This window comes from Micromys minutus (assembly GCF_963924665.1).
Source record: "Micromys minutus genome assembly, chromosome: 1".
Lineage (NCBI taxonomy): Eukaryota > Metazoa > Chordata > Mammalia > Rodentia > Muridae > Micromys > Micromys minutus.
Window position 1 is genome coordinate 98,525,898 of NC_137969.1, and position 17,803 is coordinate 98,543,700.

General features: G+C 48.6%; 1 protein-coding gene across 1 annotated transcript; it reads left to right on the forward strand.

Moving 5' to 3' along the window:
* Positions 1-16,660: 16,660 nt before the first annotated feature.
* TIFAB (TIFA inhibitor) lies at positions 16,661-17,493 on the forward strand (the record flags this gene model as incomplete). Its single annotated transcript, XM_080910614.1, has 2 exons — positions 16,661-16,789; positions 17,045-17,493. The coding sequence occupies exon 2, from the start codon at positions 17,050-17,052 to the stop codon at positions 17,491-17,493; it is 444 nt and encodes a 147-aa protein (XP_080766740.1). The 5' UTR covers positions 16,661-16,789; positions 17,045-17,049.
* Between the last annotated feature and the right edge of the window lie 310 nt (positions 17,494-17,803).

The following is a 17,803-nucleotide window of genomic DNA, read 5'->3' on the forward strand; positions in this document are numbered from 1 at the left end:
GGCAAGCCCAGCAAGTATGGGAAAGCTTAGTTGCCAGCCCATTTGTGGCCCCCTCCCTGGGTAGACATTCTGATCCAGGTTCCACAAGGCAGGCCTCTGACTTCCCAGCCATGCCTCCCTGGCCACCATGACCCTGCCCCAACTTGCCTGCCCCTCATGCCCCATTTCCAGGGACAAGCAGATGCTGCCTCCGAGTCCTGATGGACAGTTCGGGTGTTCAGGGGCAGGCTGTTTTCAGATTGGGAGCAGTGTGTACAAGCGTGGCTCTTGTTTGCAGGACACACCTCGCTCCTCAGACACTTCTAATGAGGCAGCGCAGATGCCACCCACACAAGCTGCTGAACTGTTGCGGTTGGATCGGTTGGATCGCTGAGACTTTGGACTTAGAGGGCGTATTTTTATACGGAAGAAATGACATAAGCGTCCTTCTTTGTTATTTAAATTTCATGAAAATCAACTATAGAAGGTGTGTAATTGAGCACAGAATAGGGCCCAGAATATATTCTGAAATAATGGGAGGGCTCTTTTACAGATCATATATGAAAAAAAAAGTCAAAAGCAGAGTCTCTGTGAAAAAACAGGGAACTATTTGAAGGAAGAAGAAGAGAGGGAAAGAGGGGGGGCTATGGTGATCTAGCAGGACTGGAAGAGGTTTTGAGGGGATGGCTGTTCTTTGTTTGTTTAAAACATTTAAGGTAGTATCTCACTCTGTAACCCAGGCCGGTCTGGAACTCAATTTATAGCCCACGCTGGTCCTGAACTTGTGGTTGTTCTCCTGTCTCAAGTTCTCAAATGCAGAAATCACAGGCACAGGGCACCACAGCCAGCTAGGGGCTGGTTCTCTGAGGGGTTGCCTTGGTGAATCACTTACTGGTAGAATGGGTTACAGGCCTCACAGAGTGATTTAGATTTAAATATAAGCTGCATAAGTTTCCTCAGCCAGAAACCAAGACCAGGCCAACAAACTTCGAGAGCCTTCCATAAAAGGGCTAGCAGACAGGAAAGGTCCAAGCCTCAGACCTGCTCTCCATTCTACCCTAGCATCTGCCCTGTGATCCAAAGGCCATGAGCCTTAGCAGTCAAGCCTTCAGATAAGGGGCCAGAGCTGGTCTGGAGGCCTGACCCAGGTCACCTTGTGGGTGAAGGACCTGCAGTCAGAAGCCATCCTGATTCACTGTGGAAGACTTCTCTGGGTCTAATGCTCCCAAAGGCCCCACAAGTCTGTTCCTTCTAAAACACTGGCCTTATCTTCCCTTAAACTCCACCACCCCTGTGCCATTAACACAGCTTCTCCAGGCCTATCTGTCACCCTTCCCTCTCCAACCCCCATCTCCTAGCTGTCCAATGGGAACAATATCTCCTGAGAGAGCTGACATGAGGGTGACCTAGACACACCCAGTACCCAGTTAAGTACCAGCCAGCCAGCCTTGTCCCTTTCCTCTGTCAGTCCAAGAGCCACAGCATCTGCCTGAACCCCAACTATGATCAGTGATGTCTGCTTTCTGAGAAGCCCTTGTTTATGACTGCTATTTCTTCTTCTTCTTCTTCTTCCTCTTCTTCTTCTTCTTCTTCTTCTTCTTCTTCTTCTTCTTCTTCTTTTTCTTCCTCCTCCTCCTCCTCCTCCTCTTCCTCTTCTTCCTCCTCTCATACTTCCTCCTCTTCTTCTCCATCTCCTCCTTTTCTTCCCTCACCTCCTTTGCTTCCTCTCCCTCTTTTCCCTCCTTTTCTCCTTTTCCTCTTCCTCCTCATTCTCCTCTTTCTCCTCTCTTCCTCTTGCTTCTTTCTCCTCTTTCTCTTCTTCCTCCTCCTCCTTCTTTTGAGACAGGGGTTCACTGTGTAGTCTTGGCTGTCCTGGAGCTCACTGTGTAATCCAGGCTGGCCCCAAATTCATAAACCTGCTTCTGCCTCCTGAATGGAAGATCATAAGGGTGGCCACCACACTGGGACCTCATTAGCTTCTGGAGCACAAAGTGAATATTTGGTGGTGACTGTTCCTATGAAAGCCCAACCCTCCTCCAGACAGCAAATGCCACTCAGTCCAGAGCTCCTCCAGTCCCTATCCCTTGTCCCAGTCTCCTTCCAGGCACCTTCTGTCCTGCTAGCTCTTACACTGAGCTGCAGTGGCCGACTGTCTTCCATACTGGCTGGACAGAAGCTCACACCTAGCCCTGAAACTCAGCATGTGAGCCAGAGTCTTTTGAGAAACTTGGTGATCAGAGCTGAGAGCTGAGCAGCAAGAAGCACCGGGTAGGGGATGCAGTCAGTGCGCCATCTACTGGCAATTCTGCAGAGCAGCAGGAAAGGGCTTATCTAGCTGCGGGATGGAGCCCCCTTGAGGTCAGTCATCAGTAAGACGCTCCACGGAAATCCACACTCCAGACACCCAACACACTGCCTGGAAACCACCAACAAATGTTGCTGGTTTCTTGTGGAAAGCACCAATACATTGCTGGTTTCCTGCGAAAAGAGATACGATGTAAGGAAACCGCTTCTCTTCAGCTCGCCACACCAGGTTGTAAATTTAAGATGATCTTGGGAAACTTGAGGCAGGATTCCGGGACCCTGGCAGTTACTGCAGTACTATGACAAGTAGACACTGGGGACAGACAAGACCTAATGTCAATTATAGCCCTGCCACTTACTAGCTGTGGGACCTGGGTAAGTCCCCATCTCTTAGTTTTGGCTCTTCCAGTCTGTAAAGCAAGCCCGTAATAGTATGCAATCTTCGTATGTACATAACCTAATGCGAGAATGAAAGCAAAGCCTCTCTTCGGTGCCTACATAGCATGAGAGCCTCCTACCTGCTCAAGTTCGGCTCCTTCTCTCCAGCCACCCTCCAGGAGGTCCCCGGTCTGTGAGTTGTTATCCCAGCTCTCTGATCTTGGTTGACATTCTTCTTGCCTGCTGTCTCCTGATCTATGATTCTCTGTTTTGCTCAGCCGATCTCTTGCCGTCTCTAGCAAGATTCCTTGGCCTCCTGCTTCCAGACCTGCTCACTTTAAATTTGGGCAATGCCAACACCGCCAAACGCACAGAGGACCAGACCTGAATGAAATAATAGGGAGGTTGCGGGGGTGGATGACAGATCCTAGATCAGCTTCTGGACATGGCCAGTCTCAGGATGCCTACTAGTCTCTGCAGTATCTGCAGAACAATTCAGAAAATAGCTTCCCTGGCCAAACTTCAAGGCAGCAGCAATCTATGTACATGAATATAAATATTTAGAAGGAAGTTTGACTGACAGCAAGTCCATCTGGTAAGACAACAGTAATAGGGTCTCACCTAGAGTCCATGACCTCTTAAGCCACTGACTTTTGACCAAGCTTATAGTATAGGCATAAAATCCCTACTGTGGGGCAGGCCTTAAACCAAGTTAGAAAGTGCTTGGTTGTCTCCGCAACTGTGTTGGCACTATTGTGCCAGCGGCCGTATCCGTTCAGAGGTCAGCACTGCAGCATGCAGGTTCCCACAGCAGCCTGCGCCGCCTCTTCCTGCACCATGGTGGATAACCGCCACTCTCCTGAGCTATCAAGGTTTATTTCTCTATGGCCGGAATCCAGAGTGAGTGGTGGTGTCAGCAACAGTGTCCGACCATCTCGGTGTGTTGGACAACTCAAATTGTCCCGTCAGTGACTCCCCTACCCCTTTTCAAAAAGCGGAAGCCAGCCCTCCCCGAAAGATGTCTTCGGTAGAAACTACAGTCAAATAGCAATATTTTATTTCATAGTTTCTTGTCTGAGATCTAAGACCTTTACACATTGTATAGTTTTGACTCATCACAACATCAACAGAGTCTATAAAAAAGAAAAAAAAATAGGAAGGCCACGGGACCCCTCTGGATCTGCATACAAAATACTTGAATTCAGATTTGAACCCAGACAGCTGGCTTCTTAAAATTCCAAGAGGGCAACACTACCCCAGAATCTTCTTGATACCTAAAACCCAAAGGTCACCATCACAAACACGAATATCAGGGGCTCAGTAGCACAGGTTCAGAACGGGAGACGTTTCACTTAAGGAAAAAATAGGACCAGCAAGGCTGATCCCAGGCTATGGTGCAAGAAGAGCACCAACCTTCTCCCCACGTCACACAGACCTCTCCATACGCTGAGTAAGGGACTTCTATTAGCTCTCCCCCCGCCCATTATCCACAGAGCTCCAGCAGTTCCTACTGTGTAGGGTAGAACCCAAATGCTCTGGTATAGCCTATATGGCCAAGCAAAGATTTTCAGTCTCTGCTTGGCTTTGCAACCTTTGTTCCCTGCTGTCCCTCAGCTGGTAGGCAGTCCCCTGGTGGACTGGAGCTGCTGCTCAGGCATCTACACTTGGTACTACATGTCATTTAGCTACAATCTCCCTGGGGGCATTTGACACACCACTCACTTCCCTGGCTCTAGCTATTGGTTCATATCCTCTTTGGTTTTTCCCCAACGTCCCGGCTCTAGAATGAAGATATCCTGGTTGTTTTGTGGTTGTTGTTTGTTGGCTTGACATAAGCTAGAGTTATGTCAGAAGAGAAAAGACTCTGCAAGATCAGCCTGCTGGGCAATTTTTTTTTAATTAGTGATTGATGCCCGGGGCGGGGGCATCTCACTGTGGGTGATGCCACTCCAGGTCAGCTGGTCCTGGGTGGTCAAAAAAAGCAGGCTGAGCAAGCCAGTAAGTAGCATTTGACCATAGTTTCTACTTCAGGTCCTGCCTCCATGTTCCTCTTTGAGTTCTTGCCCTGCCCTCCCTCATTGATGGAGTAGTCTGAGAGTCATAAGCTGAAGCAAACACTTTTCTCCCCTGGCTGCTTTTGGTCTTGGTGTTGATGTTTTTATCACAACAATAGAAACCCTAAGCTATCAAGCTTCTGGAAGAATGACTTCCTGTGGTTGCTATGCAGGTGAGGAAGGCACAAGATAAGGCAAGGCCTGTGATTGGACAGTGAAAAAGTAATGCAGGGACAGAGTTCTGGAAAGGCAGGAGAGAGAGAAAAGAGAAGCCAAGATGGATGAGGAAGAAGATGATCTACCCCTTTAAATAGCCACAGATAGCTATGAATAGCTTATTAAGGGATGGATTATTATAGGACAGTTTGTCTTATCTAGGTGGGCAGTTCATATCAATATTAATTGACTCTGTGTTTATTGTGCGGACATTTTGTGAAGTGAGAATTTACTGATATAAATTTGATTGGTGAATGACAAGCTTCTAGAGGTTTGATTTTTACCGGGTTTCTGGGAATGTAAGCAGAGTTCACGAGAGAGGGTCAAGGCCATTGCTGGGACCAGGGAGTAGCCAGCGTCAGACTGGGCTGGAAATTGGGAACTTAGTTGGGTGGAGACGTTTTGCTGATTGAGATGGAAGTACCCCACAGATCCCATGTGGCTCTATAGTGCCAGAGATAGTGATGGTTGGTGGTTCCTTGTCTAATACTTACCACTACAACTTGCTTACAGTGCCAGGCTGACTGATGGCTCCAAAGACACCCCTCATCTAGGAACCAAGAAGAACCACCCATGGCCAAGGGGAAGTGAACCTTGATTAGCTGCTTGGAAGTCAAAGACATTCACGGGTATTACTAAGACAGGGATTTGGAAAGACATTTCATATACATGGAAAAGGCCGTGTGAAGATCAGCAGAGAGTTGATTGATGAGCTAGAAGATTTGAAAATCAGATGGTATGTCTACAAACCAGAAAATGCCAGAAACCTCTAGAAACTAAAAGAGGTAAGAGTTGGTTATATGACTCTACTGATACCTTGATTTTAATCAGAAATGCTGACTTCTGGCTTCTAGGACTGTGGTTTAGTTTGTAGCTGTTGGTAACACAAGAACATGACCAGAAACTAATCAAGTGATCCACCAGTTTCCTACTGTATCCACAGGAACACACAATGTGTTCAGCACACAACAGGCCCTCAAGGAGTATATGCTGCGTTACTGAGTGAAGAAATTGCACATGAAGCAAAATAGAAGATGAATGGAATAGGAAAAGTCAAATATTAAGTAAAAGAAATGTTTCATTCTATAGATCTGAGAGGTCCAGAACTTTTAGGAAATAAAATTTTCACTTCCCTTAGCATACTAAGTTCATGGGTGGGGGACACTGACAATGGGCCTTTAGTGAGTGATGACTCTGAACCTGGGAGGATAGCTTCAGAGCTGAGTCAGCTCTTGGGCCACATTTGGTGGGGAACAATAACAAGGACGAACAAAGATGGTCACTGAAACTCTTCAAGATCTCACTAATATAATGAACACAGCAACCAACCAGAACTGTACTAACATCCCTGCTTTGCTCTCTACCAATCATATTAGAGGTTACCTAATCCCCTAGCTCTGTATAAAAGGGAGGCCTGCAAGCCCCTTAGCACATCAACATTTTGATAAATGGTTGACCCCTGCATGTCGGTAGTTTCTGCAGAATAAATGCCCTTTGTCTTTGCATATTATTTGTCTGTGGTCTTCCTTCAGTGATTCTTGAACTCTAACAGATTCTAAGGCAAGAGGTGAATGGGGGCACATAGGCATCTAACGGCTTGATCAGAAGTAGTGACTGATGGAATTAGACAGGGACATGGATGAGAAAAGAGGCCAACTCAGTCAGGCAAATGTGTTTGAAGATTTGGAGTTCACCGTTAGTTGGCAGATCTAACCAATAAACAAATAAGGTCAGAGGCTGAAGGCTGGGCGGAATCTGAGGCTGGGAGATATCTGGATCAGAATCTGAGGCTGGGAGAGATCTGGATCTGCAGTGGCCACTGGGGCCCAGAAATCACAGCTCCAGAAATTGTGGGTGCAGAAATAAGTCCCCAGCGCTTATTCTGCAGGGCCACCCCTGGGTGACAGTTTCACTAGGCTCAGCTGGTGATTGGTGCAGACAAAGGTGAGGAGTGCCAAGGCCCAGCACCAAGCCTTGGGGGAGAGAGTGAAGGTGAGCCAGAGAACATTCGTCTGTGCTGGTCTGTGGCTAGCTTTATCACTGATGTGCTGACTTGAGGCAAATGAGGGGACATCTTATTTTCCCTTTTCCATAAAATAGAAGATCTCACAAGAGCCAGCACTGGTGGCAGTGGGGCACATATTGTGTCTTAAGAATCTAAAGGTCCTAGCAGGTGTCAAGTAAAGATGGATAGCGAGAAGGGGGAACCCATTCTTACTGATATACCTCAGGGGTCATCCCACTTAAAGCACAGATGGACCGAGTTGCACCGGGTCCCATTACAGATGGTTGAGCCACCATGCGGTTGCTGGGAATTGAACTCAGGACCTCTGGAAGAGCAGACTTCTGGAAGGTTTTTAGCCCCTTGATAAGTAATTTTTAAGTGAAAGAGACCCTGTTCTACTCCTTTAGACCAGTAGGACTAAAGGAGATGGTGGAGGCAGAGGCAAGGGAGGCTGTGCAGGTGTAATTTATACCTGTTCTAAGGTTGAGAAAACTAAAACCCAGAGGGTCAAATCCATGGCCGTCGTGACAGTCTGTCCCCTGTCATGGCAGGGCCATCACCATCCTGAAAGCAGAGCAGCTTACTTAGCACAGTGATCCCAGAGATGCAGTCTGCTGATGTTCCCCTGTGGCTGAGAGTGTAGGATTCACTCCCTCCTGGCTCCACCCCCAGCTCTGTAGACTCTTGTCTGGTGGACACAGCCAATGCATCTGAAGAGGGTTGGAAGCACTACAAGTATATAGAAAATGGAAATTAGCCAGAGGGGACTCAACTGTGCAGATTGTGGGAAGTCATTACCAATACTGGGTGGGAAATTTGGGGATCAGGTAAGCAGAGCTAATAAACTCATTGGCCCACCATGATGGAGCTGTTCTTTGGTCTGCTGTCAGTGCCCTATCTGGGGAGAAGGGATGTGTGTTTATGCCTTGACAGGAAAGGTCACGCAGCAGTGGCACAGCAAAGCCTGGCTTCCCAGGCAGTGGTGGTGTATGAAACACAGTGGCCACTGTGACAGTCTTAGAATTGAGACTCATGAGAGGTGTCCCGGGCTGTGAGATGGCTCTGTGAGAGAGGCACTTGCTGCAGAACTGTAAGAAGCTGAGGACTGCAGTTTGAATTCTATGTGAACGTGGGGTGGGTGTGGTGGACCACCTGCAACTCAGTGCTCAGAAAGAGACAAAGGGTTCCCAGGGCAAAGTGGCTAGCTACACCGGCCAATTTGGCTAGTTCAATACACAGAGATAATTAGAAAAATCTGACATCAACCTTTGGTCTCTAAAGCATGAGGACACACACAAACCTATACACAAGTGAATTTTGCAAATACATACATATACACGTTATAGGCATAAATATATTTATTCATTCATCTACTTATTTATATGTGTGTGTACATATACAAAAATAATAATAATTTTATGAGGGCCCTGAATGGATTAATGGCCACCAGTACATGGCACACCTATCTCAGAAATAGCTCTTGACAAAGGGATGAAATGTGCCCCTCATCTTGGCTCTGGCATGCTCAGCGGCCCACCCATATGAATACAAAACATATACGTGCCTACCAGGAGTATGTATCAGGCTACTAGACTTCAAGTCTGCTGAACCATAAGCCAAATACCTTTCCATTCATTACACACTGGTTAGCCAGCCCATGAGAACCCTATGTAGGTTCCCTTCTTGCTGTGGGTAAAGACAAAGGAGAGGTATGTAAGCCAGGGCATTGGGAAGCCCCCTCCCCCTCCAAGTTAGGCTAGTTGGTAGCCTGAGAGACAACCGGGGCAAATGAACAAAAGGAAGGCAAACATGTGAGTTAAAATGCTGGGTTTAAGGGAACCAGTTCTGTGTGACCTGATCTCGCACTCAGGTATTAATCAAGGTTCCAGGCATTGTCTAATTTACTCTTGTAAGAATAGGGAACAGGAACATCATTGTGTCTAATAGTGAAGCCTAGCATAGAGGAAGAAGTGTGGACCATCACCACAACAGTTCCTCCTTCTCACCAACCTAGCTCCTCAGCAGATGGAGGCTACCCCATCTGTTGTCTACACGGAGGCCCAGTGCTCTGGGAAGACTCGCATGAGAAAGCAAGAAGGGCCATGTGGTATCTATCTTCAGGATTTAGGCCAGGGGACCACAGAGCTGTTTCAACTTGACTGAGCCTCCCCCACACCCACAGTCAGTGAGGAGCTTGCTCCTTGTGTTGACTCGGGAGTTAGGGGTAAAGATTTGGAGGTCACATCTGAGTTTGAGAGACAGGGTCCAGAGCAAGACAACACCTTAGCCAGGCCTCGGTTTCTCATTTGTAACAAAAGATGAATAAAAAACAGGATCCACTCTGCTGTAGGGATAGAGCCAAAATGTAGTATTTAGTAAGGAATCGCTGTTTTGGTGTTTTGAAAACCATATATGCCGTGGTTATTGTTACACAAGGGCAGAGGACAGGGCAGGGCAGAACCAGTTATAGAACAGGATTCTTCGTCCCACAGGCAAGCCACCAGGACCCCACCCCACATCGAGAAATGTACCAACTCCTCAAATCTTTTTGTTTAAATGTGAAGAGTGTCCCAGAGTCTCATTGGGGAGTCTTGGTCTCTTAGACAGTGGGGGATAGGGGATTGGACCATGAGGATGCTAACCTCATCGATAGATAGGTTAATCTAAGGATGAGTTCATAGCGGACTGGGCTATCAGAAAGTGGAGCCTGGTTGGAGAAAACAGTAGGAGGGGGCTTTGTAAGTCCTGATTTGTGATTAGTGCTTCCTTTTCCCTTCCCCCTCCTTTTTCTCTGCCACAGCCTTCGGTCCTTGGTCCCGATGATTCTGTTTTGCCTCAGGCCTAAAAGCAATGAGGCCAGATGACTGTAGGTTGAAATTTAATGAAACCACAGCCCAAACACACTTTTCCTCCTGTAAGTTATCTCTCATGTATTTGGTCACAGAAGTAGGAGGGCTCCCCTGTCTTGGGGTCACAGTTGCTGTGAGTCACAAACACTTGTTCTTCTCTGAGGGATGGGAGGGGTAGGGTCTACTGTCTTAATCACAGGGCAACCATGTTCAGCTCCATGGGGATAGCCAGGACCAAGGCTTGGCTATATTCCCCCCCCCACACATCCTCCCTCAATAGACAGATCAACTTACCCCGTTCTACAGCTAAAAGAGCAAACCTGGTTCTTTACCCTTGCTCTGCTGGCGAGGAAGTTACACGACTATTCCTGTTCGTTCCCGTGTCCTCCCGTGTCCTCTCCTCCATGCCTGTACCAGATGCTCTGGACCCTGCTTTACCTCTGGCCTCACTCCAGCCTGCAAGGGATCCCCTTTGAGATCCAGGACACCTGGAGTCAAAGGAACCAGGGCTCTCTCTTTGTGTTGATTTGTTTTGTCAACTTGAAACAACTAGAGTCATATAAGAAGAATTGCCTCCAGTTAGACTGGCCTGTACACAAGTCGGGCAGGGGGTGGGGAGCGGGGCACTTTTTTGACTAATGGCTGATGTGGGAGGTCCTAGCCCACCATCAGTGGTGCTATCCCTGGTCCTTAGTTGTATAAGAAAAGTAGCTGAGCAAGCCATGGAGAGCAAGCCAGTAAGCAGCATTCCTCCATTGCTCATGCTTCAGTTCCTGCCTCGAGTTCTTTCCCCGACTTCCCTCCGTGATGGACTGTTTCCAGGAAGAGTAAGCTGACATAAACCATTTTCTTTCCCAAGTTGGTTTTGTCAGGGTCTTATCACAGCTGCAGAGGCCTGATTAGGACAATTGCCACCGGAGGGGTGGCTCTCCTACACATTTTGGCTGTTCTCCCTCTTCAGCTTTACAAAGCAGGTCAAACGAAGGCCATCCAAGTTGGCTGTGGAGCCAGAAGCAGGGCTCCTTATCAGAGTGGCTAGTTGGCCAGGCAGCTGAATTCCAGAGAATGCCTGAGTGCACAAAGCAGCTTGGTAAGGTTCAGAAGCCTCACAGACCAGGCTCTAGTGTGGTCTGATGCCCCGCCCTCAGATGTATGACCTTGAACAAGTCACCTGACTACTCCAGCCTCAGTTTGCTAATCTAGAAGATGGGCAACAAGGATGTGTTCCCCAGCAAGGAAGCAGAGGCTTCCTGGCATGCATGCTGTATTTGCCTCATTATGACTTAAATGGAACTTATATGAAACTCCCACATGGTGGGGATTCAACTCCCAAATTATTCTGTTTTAAGCCCAAACTGATTTTGTTGTTGTTGTTGTTGTTGTTTTTGAGAATGTAAGGTTCATATGTATGAGTCTCTTCTGATAGCCCCTCTCCTCAGGTATATTCTGGATCTTTGGCCAAAGGTTCTGCAGAGATTAAGTCAGTAGACCTCACTGAGGTAGGCACTTTGACATGTCTTATTTAGTACCCCTAACTGCACCCACTTAACCATCTGACTGCAGGAAAACTGAGGTCCAGATAGGGTGCCCGACTTGAGGTCACACAAATGTGACTTGAACGAACAAGCCCCAGACACAAGTGTGCCTGGGAATGGGTGACTGAGGGGAAGGTCTGGGGAAGTGATTATTTCATCTCTGGTTCTCCGACTGGCCCAGGGTCAGCTCATCTCACTTAAAAAACAGTCCTCAGATTCCTGTGCCAGATTCCCCGCAGTCAATCAGAGACACTGTAGATGAGGTAAGGCATTCAGAGGGACATTCTGAGCAAGGGAAGGAGGTTGTCCCCATTTCACCTGTCTCTCTTTTCCTACTCACTTGGCTCCTGCCTTCCATCTAAAATGCTGACAATAGCATTGTCTCTCCACACCAGCCTGAGTTCCCATTATATCCAGAAGACCAACCCTGGGCAGAACTTCCTCTTGCCAGATGAATCTCCTGCGTCTTTCACTTCCCTTTCTCAATGGGAAATGCTCTTAGCCCAGTTTCTGTACCACAGGAACTGTAAACTTGTGTCTTACACCCTTGTTCAGGCGTGACTGTAGCAGGGTGGGGGCAGGGGGTACCCCATCTCCAAGAGAGACCTTCAGGAGTGTCGAAGGCCCATGTCAGACCCAGCTCTGCAGACACAGAGGCAATGAGCATCACTGGGTTATCAGGTAAACCAGAAGGTGGGTAGACATGCAGAACACCGAGAAGGAGCCCCTATGGAAAGAGGGACTTGGTTGTCTTCAGGCTTTCAAGACCCGTGTAGGCAAAGACTGAAATATGTGAGCCCCGTGGCTCAGAAGACTTGCTCTTCTGTGCACAGACTCACCCCACTCTATGTCTGCAGTCCCTGAGGCACCAAACTGTGGCTCTTGAGCTTCTACTCCTCTATCTATCCATCCATCCATCCATCCATCTGTGGTTGTGACTTTTGTGTTTTATAAAAGAAAATGAAGCCAGGGATATGTTTGGTAGAGTGAGGTATGGTTAGGTGAAAGGGATTGCCTCTGCAGGCCCCGGCTGAGGCATCTCTTTCCCCTGAGGTCCCAGCCACAGTGTGGACTAGTATAGAATAGAGTTTATTTAGGGGAGGGGAGTTGAGAGGGTAGTAGAGACAGAGAAAGGCAGAGATGGAGAAGGGGGAGAGGGAGAGAAGAGAGGAGTAGAGGCCTGCCATGAACATATGGAGAGAGAGGGCAATGGGAATGGGCAGAGAAGGGACAGAGGAGGAAGAGAGTAAGAGAACAAGAGAGTAAGAGAGTGAGGAGGGGGCAAGCACCCCCCCCCCCTTTATCAGTCAGGAATGCCTGGCTGTTGCCAGGCAACTGTGAGGCGGGGCCTAGAAGAAATGCTAACAGGGGCTGGTAATGAGCCTGAGGTCCTGTCTAGCTGTCCAGCCTGTGTGTGGCTTATCCTTCCCAGGCCACCATTATGACTGCCACATTCTTGGGTAGGAACCAATCCTTGGGTAGGAACCAATCCTTGGGTTACTATTACCACCCAAGGTTCCCTGAAGAGACGGCCAGCAGGTCACTGGGAACTGTCCGGAAAGAATGTTCACAGTGGCATGAATGTTGTATCTTCCCCTTTCAGTGCCAGGAGAACCCAGGACATAGGTGGTGGGGGAAGGATGCAGAAAGGGCAGGTGAAGGTACTAAAGCCACATATCTATCCAGCTTAACAAACCTCTTAAAAGCACCCTGCTCCCAGCCATCAGTGGCTCTGAGAGCCAGCCTGGCTCCTCCCCACCTAGTCCGAATCATTGATGACAGAGTAGTCTCTCCCCTCAGTTCGGACCCAAAGCATGGCCTAAAGGCATTCCGTGATTTTGCAAACAAGGAATTCCACTATGGGCAGGCCTTGGGGACTGGGGGTCAGTCCACCTAGGTCCTTACCTGGATGTGCGGGAGATTGTATGACCCTGGCAAGTCATCTCTGAGCTTTGAAGTCAGGTATTTCAGTGCTGACGCTAGGGTAGACAGGAAAGACCCTGCCATAGCTGGGTCTCCGAGCTCCCCCAAGCAAGAGCAGCCTCTGAGGCACTGTGCTGAAGGATTCAGAGTACGTCTTCCTGAAAGCAGGCAGCAGCGAGAGAAGCTCTGGAATGAGTGAGTCTCTCATTCTACCCAACCCAACTGCAGCCCAGGATTGGGCTATCCTTGGCTCACCCAACCCAACTGCAGCCCAGGATTGAACTATCCTTGGCTCACCTGCTTATGTGTCGTCCTCGTTCTGCCGGCCTTTCTAAGCACACACACAAGCCTTCACTGAAATTACTTTTTATTCCTCTCTCCACCTATTAGCTTGATACTACAGAGACACTATTTATTCTTTTACTGGTTATATATGAAATTAGACCATGCATCCTTATGTTACCGTGTCTACCTTCAGTTTGTATACCTGCATCCTGGACAATGAGGAGAAATTTGAAACTCTGTAACTATATGTAACCATTCCACCTAGGTTGACTTTAATAATACATAAGTGTTTATATATTTTAAACACACACACACACACACACACACACACACACACACACACACACACATAATAGATAATGAAGTCCATTTTAGAATGCCATCTTTGTTTCATTGAACTGGACCAGCAGGTCATTCTTCAGTGACAGGATCCTGAGAAAAAAAGGCAGCAGGGTCATAAAATGAAGAAGGTAGGAAAGTTTGTGCTCTAAAGATCTTGTACAAGCTCCATCTTATGCCAGACAGGTTAATTAGGAAGTACAGTATTGTATATGTCATTTTAAGGAGAAAAATGGGACAAAGTCGGTAGGTAACCTTCAGCATGTGCTGAATGAGGGCTGTTCTCATGAGTGTCCACGCTCTCCCTATCCCTGTGCCTCTCTCTCTTCTGTGGTACCCTGGAGATTCTCCATTACCTATGGCTTCCTTAACCAACCCCGGACAGTTTGAAGGAACCTCATGATCTAGAAGCTTCCTGACATCAGCTCTCTGCCCCCAGAAGGGAAAAGAAGGTTGTCAGTACTCTGTGGTCTCTGAGGCTGAGAGCACCGAGACTCAGGAAGCCCTACCATCAAGAAGCTCCTCCTAGTGGGGCACCAATTTCACAATTCAGACAGCGGGTTCCACTTCTGCAAGAGAAAACAGTACTTTGATTTCTTTCCTAGAGGAAGAAGGAAGAGCGGCAGAGCTGACGTGTTCTCTGACACAGTGTATTCCTGAACTACGGAAGAGCCCACTCAGGTCAGCCCAGGCCCTGCCTGAGCACAGAGCTGCAGAGGGAGTGCCAGGTGTACCCTGGCAGTAAGGTAGGTGAAGGTCATGGGGACCTGTAGATTTATGTTAAGGTGATACATGATTGGGCAGGAGAGAGAGAGGTGGGGAAAGGTCAAGGAGCAGAATTGGAGGCACGGAGCAGGAGAGAAATAGGAGGAATCAAGATGGAGCTGGAGAAAAAGGATCTAGATCCAGGTGGTTATAATTGGTGATAAGTAGATATAAATACTTTAAAGAGTTTCTGTAGGTCATTTTTATCTCATATAGAAGGGCAGTTTGTTTCTTTGTCCATTGGATGTAGTCTTATGGTGTAGAGGATTTGTGGGTTGAAATTTTAATATATAAACCTGCACGAAAAGCTACTGGGCTTTAGAGTCATGTTTGTGACAGGTGGTGGGGTAAAGGAACACGCCAGGGCAGTCATATCCACAGAAGCAACAGGGTAGGCAGAGTGAACCACCTGGGAAGGGAACCGTGTAGAGAGTAAGGCTTGCGGATCAGAGTCTGTGCACACAGCTCCACACTAGAGCAGTGTCCGCAGGGTAAGACCGTAGGGGTCGATAAAGAAACAAGCCATCCTTTTAATATTTACTGCAACCGATGGGACCCCCAGGGAGGCCAATGATGTTAGGAGAGGACCCCTGGCCAAAGCCAGCACCTTTCCATTTGACAGCCATGGTAGCTATTAAGAGACTTGGGTTTGTGTTCTCCCTGATCAACTGGGATCCAAGACAAGCAGGTTTGCCTCTGCAGGGGTGCCGCCTGGCAGAGAGCTGGCTTCCCCTGCTCAGTGTGTGACTGCTCAGTAGCTCAGAGCATGTTTCCCATGGAGCCACATTTGCTCCCAATGTCCCTAGGCCTTGACATTGACTTCTAAAGGATGAAGTCTGTACTCTAACCAGGTCTGAGGGCACTGGTGTCTGGCCCTCAATCCTGGGCTCAACCTGAACCCTGCCTCTGGAAGAAGTGTTCTTCAGGGTCAGAAGGCAGTAGCCTGAGATGTGTCTGTCTGCCTGCTGGGGAAATGGTATCCTGAAGGGAGGGAGGGAAAGGCCCCACTGTCAATCATGTCCCCATTGATAAACTACATTCAAAATGCAACAGGGCAAATGCTTGGAAATCTAGCACAGGTTCCGTATGCCAGAGCTTAAGAACTAGACTCCCATTTACAGTTGGCCGAGAGATGACCATTGCGTATGGATGTTTCCTTACATAGTTTCCTAGCAGGTGTGCCTCTAGACTCTTGCTGTGGCCCAGTGCTATATGGATGGCGTGGTGGGTCATACCCTACCCCCTAGGAGACCTTGGGGAGACAGAAGAGGAGCTTGAGGAAGACAAGAGCCTGCAGAACTCTGGGAGCTGGGGGGGGGGATGCAAACATGAAAGGTCAGAGGTTGGCTAGGTGCCCTTGTGGTTGATGTTAGAGGACAGAGACAAGATCCCTTTCCCCAGGGAAGAAAACGTTTGAACTAGGCCCTGAGAGATGAGCAATGTTTTCACATGGAGTTTAGGATAGAACGTGTCTTCTTGGTGAAAAATAAATATTGCAGAGTAAAGCCAGGCGCCAGAGAAAAAACGTCATTACTATTGATCCCTGCCCCGTTCTTGGTTCTTGCTAAAAGTGTTAACAAATTCTAGGTAGCATGGGGTGTGTAGATGTGACAGATTACTCTTTAAAGCCAGACAGGGACCAAGCAGACACTGGATAAGGCCTTCCCATGTGCCCTGCAGACAGTGAAGGACAAGTTCCTGGAGGTGGAGCTATGGGACCTTGTGTGCATTTCCCGGAGCTCCTGAAGGGTCTTCAGTGAGCCAGATTTTCCTTCTGCCCACTGTCTCAACTAGGGTCTACCTCTGCCCAGATGTTCAGGAAAGGCAAGCTCTGAACCCAGTGCTGGGCTCACTGAAAGCACCACCGAGAAGGTGCTTGCTGTTTGTACCTTCTGTGGGGTGCTCAGGGTCCTTTTATGTTGCTCTGTGTCCCCATAGCTGGAAGCACCATATTTTCTCCTTCAAGAGGGGTGCTCCCAGGACCGGAGGCCTGTCTTCACAGCAATTGACACCCAGCTCGAAGAAGACTCTGCAAGAGTTTGTTGCATGCCTGCTCAAACCAAGAAAGCCTGCCATGTCTGTTCCTCCATTCCTATAAAGCAGGGATAAACTGTCTCCAAATGGCCTGTGGACTATTAGGCTCTGCCCTGTAAACTGGTAAGATTTGTAATACAGGCACACTTGTATTATAAAACAGTACAATTTGGATGGGCAGTACGTCTTGTTGGAGTGTGGGGAGATGGAGTTCCAGTGTTAACGTCAAACCTCCACCCCATCCCAGATTGGGCAGAATGACTTTATCTATTTAGGCACGGTCCTCATCAGCAAGATGTGGCCCCAAGATCCCCAAAGTAGGCAGCTTGTCTGGGCTCAGAAAACCTCAGAGGTGTGTCTTTGTCATGTTCTTCCCAGGATCTATGGAGCGGCCCCTCACGGCCCTGCAGGTGAGCCTGTACCACCCGACACAGGGCCCGGTCGCCTTTGCCAATGTCCCGCTCCAGCTGCGGCATGATGCCAGCCGGTTGCTGGTCGGGCGAGGGCAGGACACCCACCTCCAGCTGCAGTTGCCACAGTTGTCTCGCCACCATTTGTCCCTGGAGCCCTACCTGGAGAAAGGCAGCAGCCTGCTGGCCTTCTGCCTAAAGGTGCTGACCCGCAAGAGCTGTGTGTGGGTCAACGGGCTGCCACTGAGGTACCTGGAGCAGGTCCCCCTGCACACCACCAACAGAATCTCCTTCTCTGGCATCCAGATGCTAGTCCGCAAAGAGGGGGGCACCTCCCTTGAGGCCTTTGTCTGCTACTTCCATCTCAGCCCTTCACCCCTGATTTACAGACCCAAGGCTCAGGAGACAGACGAATGAATGAATAGGAAAACACTGTTAGGAAAGAGACTCCCCCTATTTTGGGGAGAGGCAACTCATGATCTCCCGGGGTCAGACAGCTGTTTCCCTGCCAAGCCCCAGAGAAGCAACAGAAGCAAAGCTCCAGGAGTCCCCAGACAAGACACCCCACCAGCTCTGCTGCTAAGAACAAGCCTTTCAAAAACAGGGTTTGAGATGCCTGAGCTACATCATGCAAGGTTGACACACAGAGTTCACATGGAAAGCCTGCTGGCCGCCATGTTCACAGAGAACTGATCCGGCAAACTTTGAGCAGCCCAGGGGTGAAGAA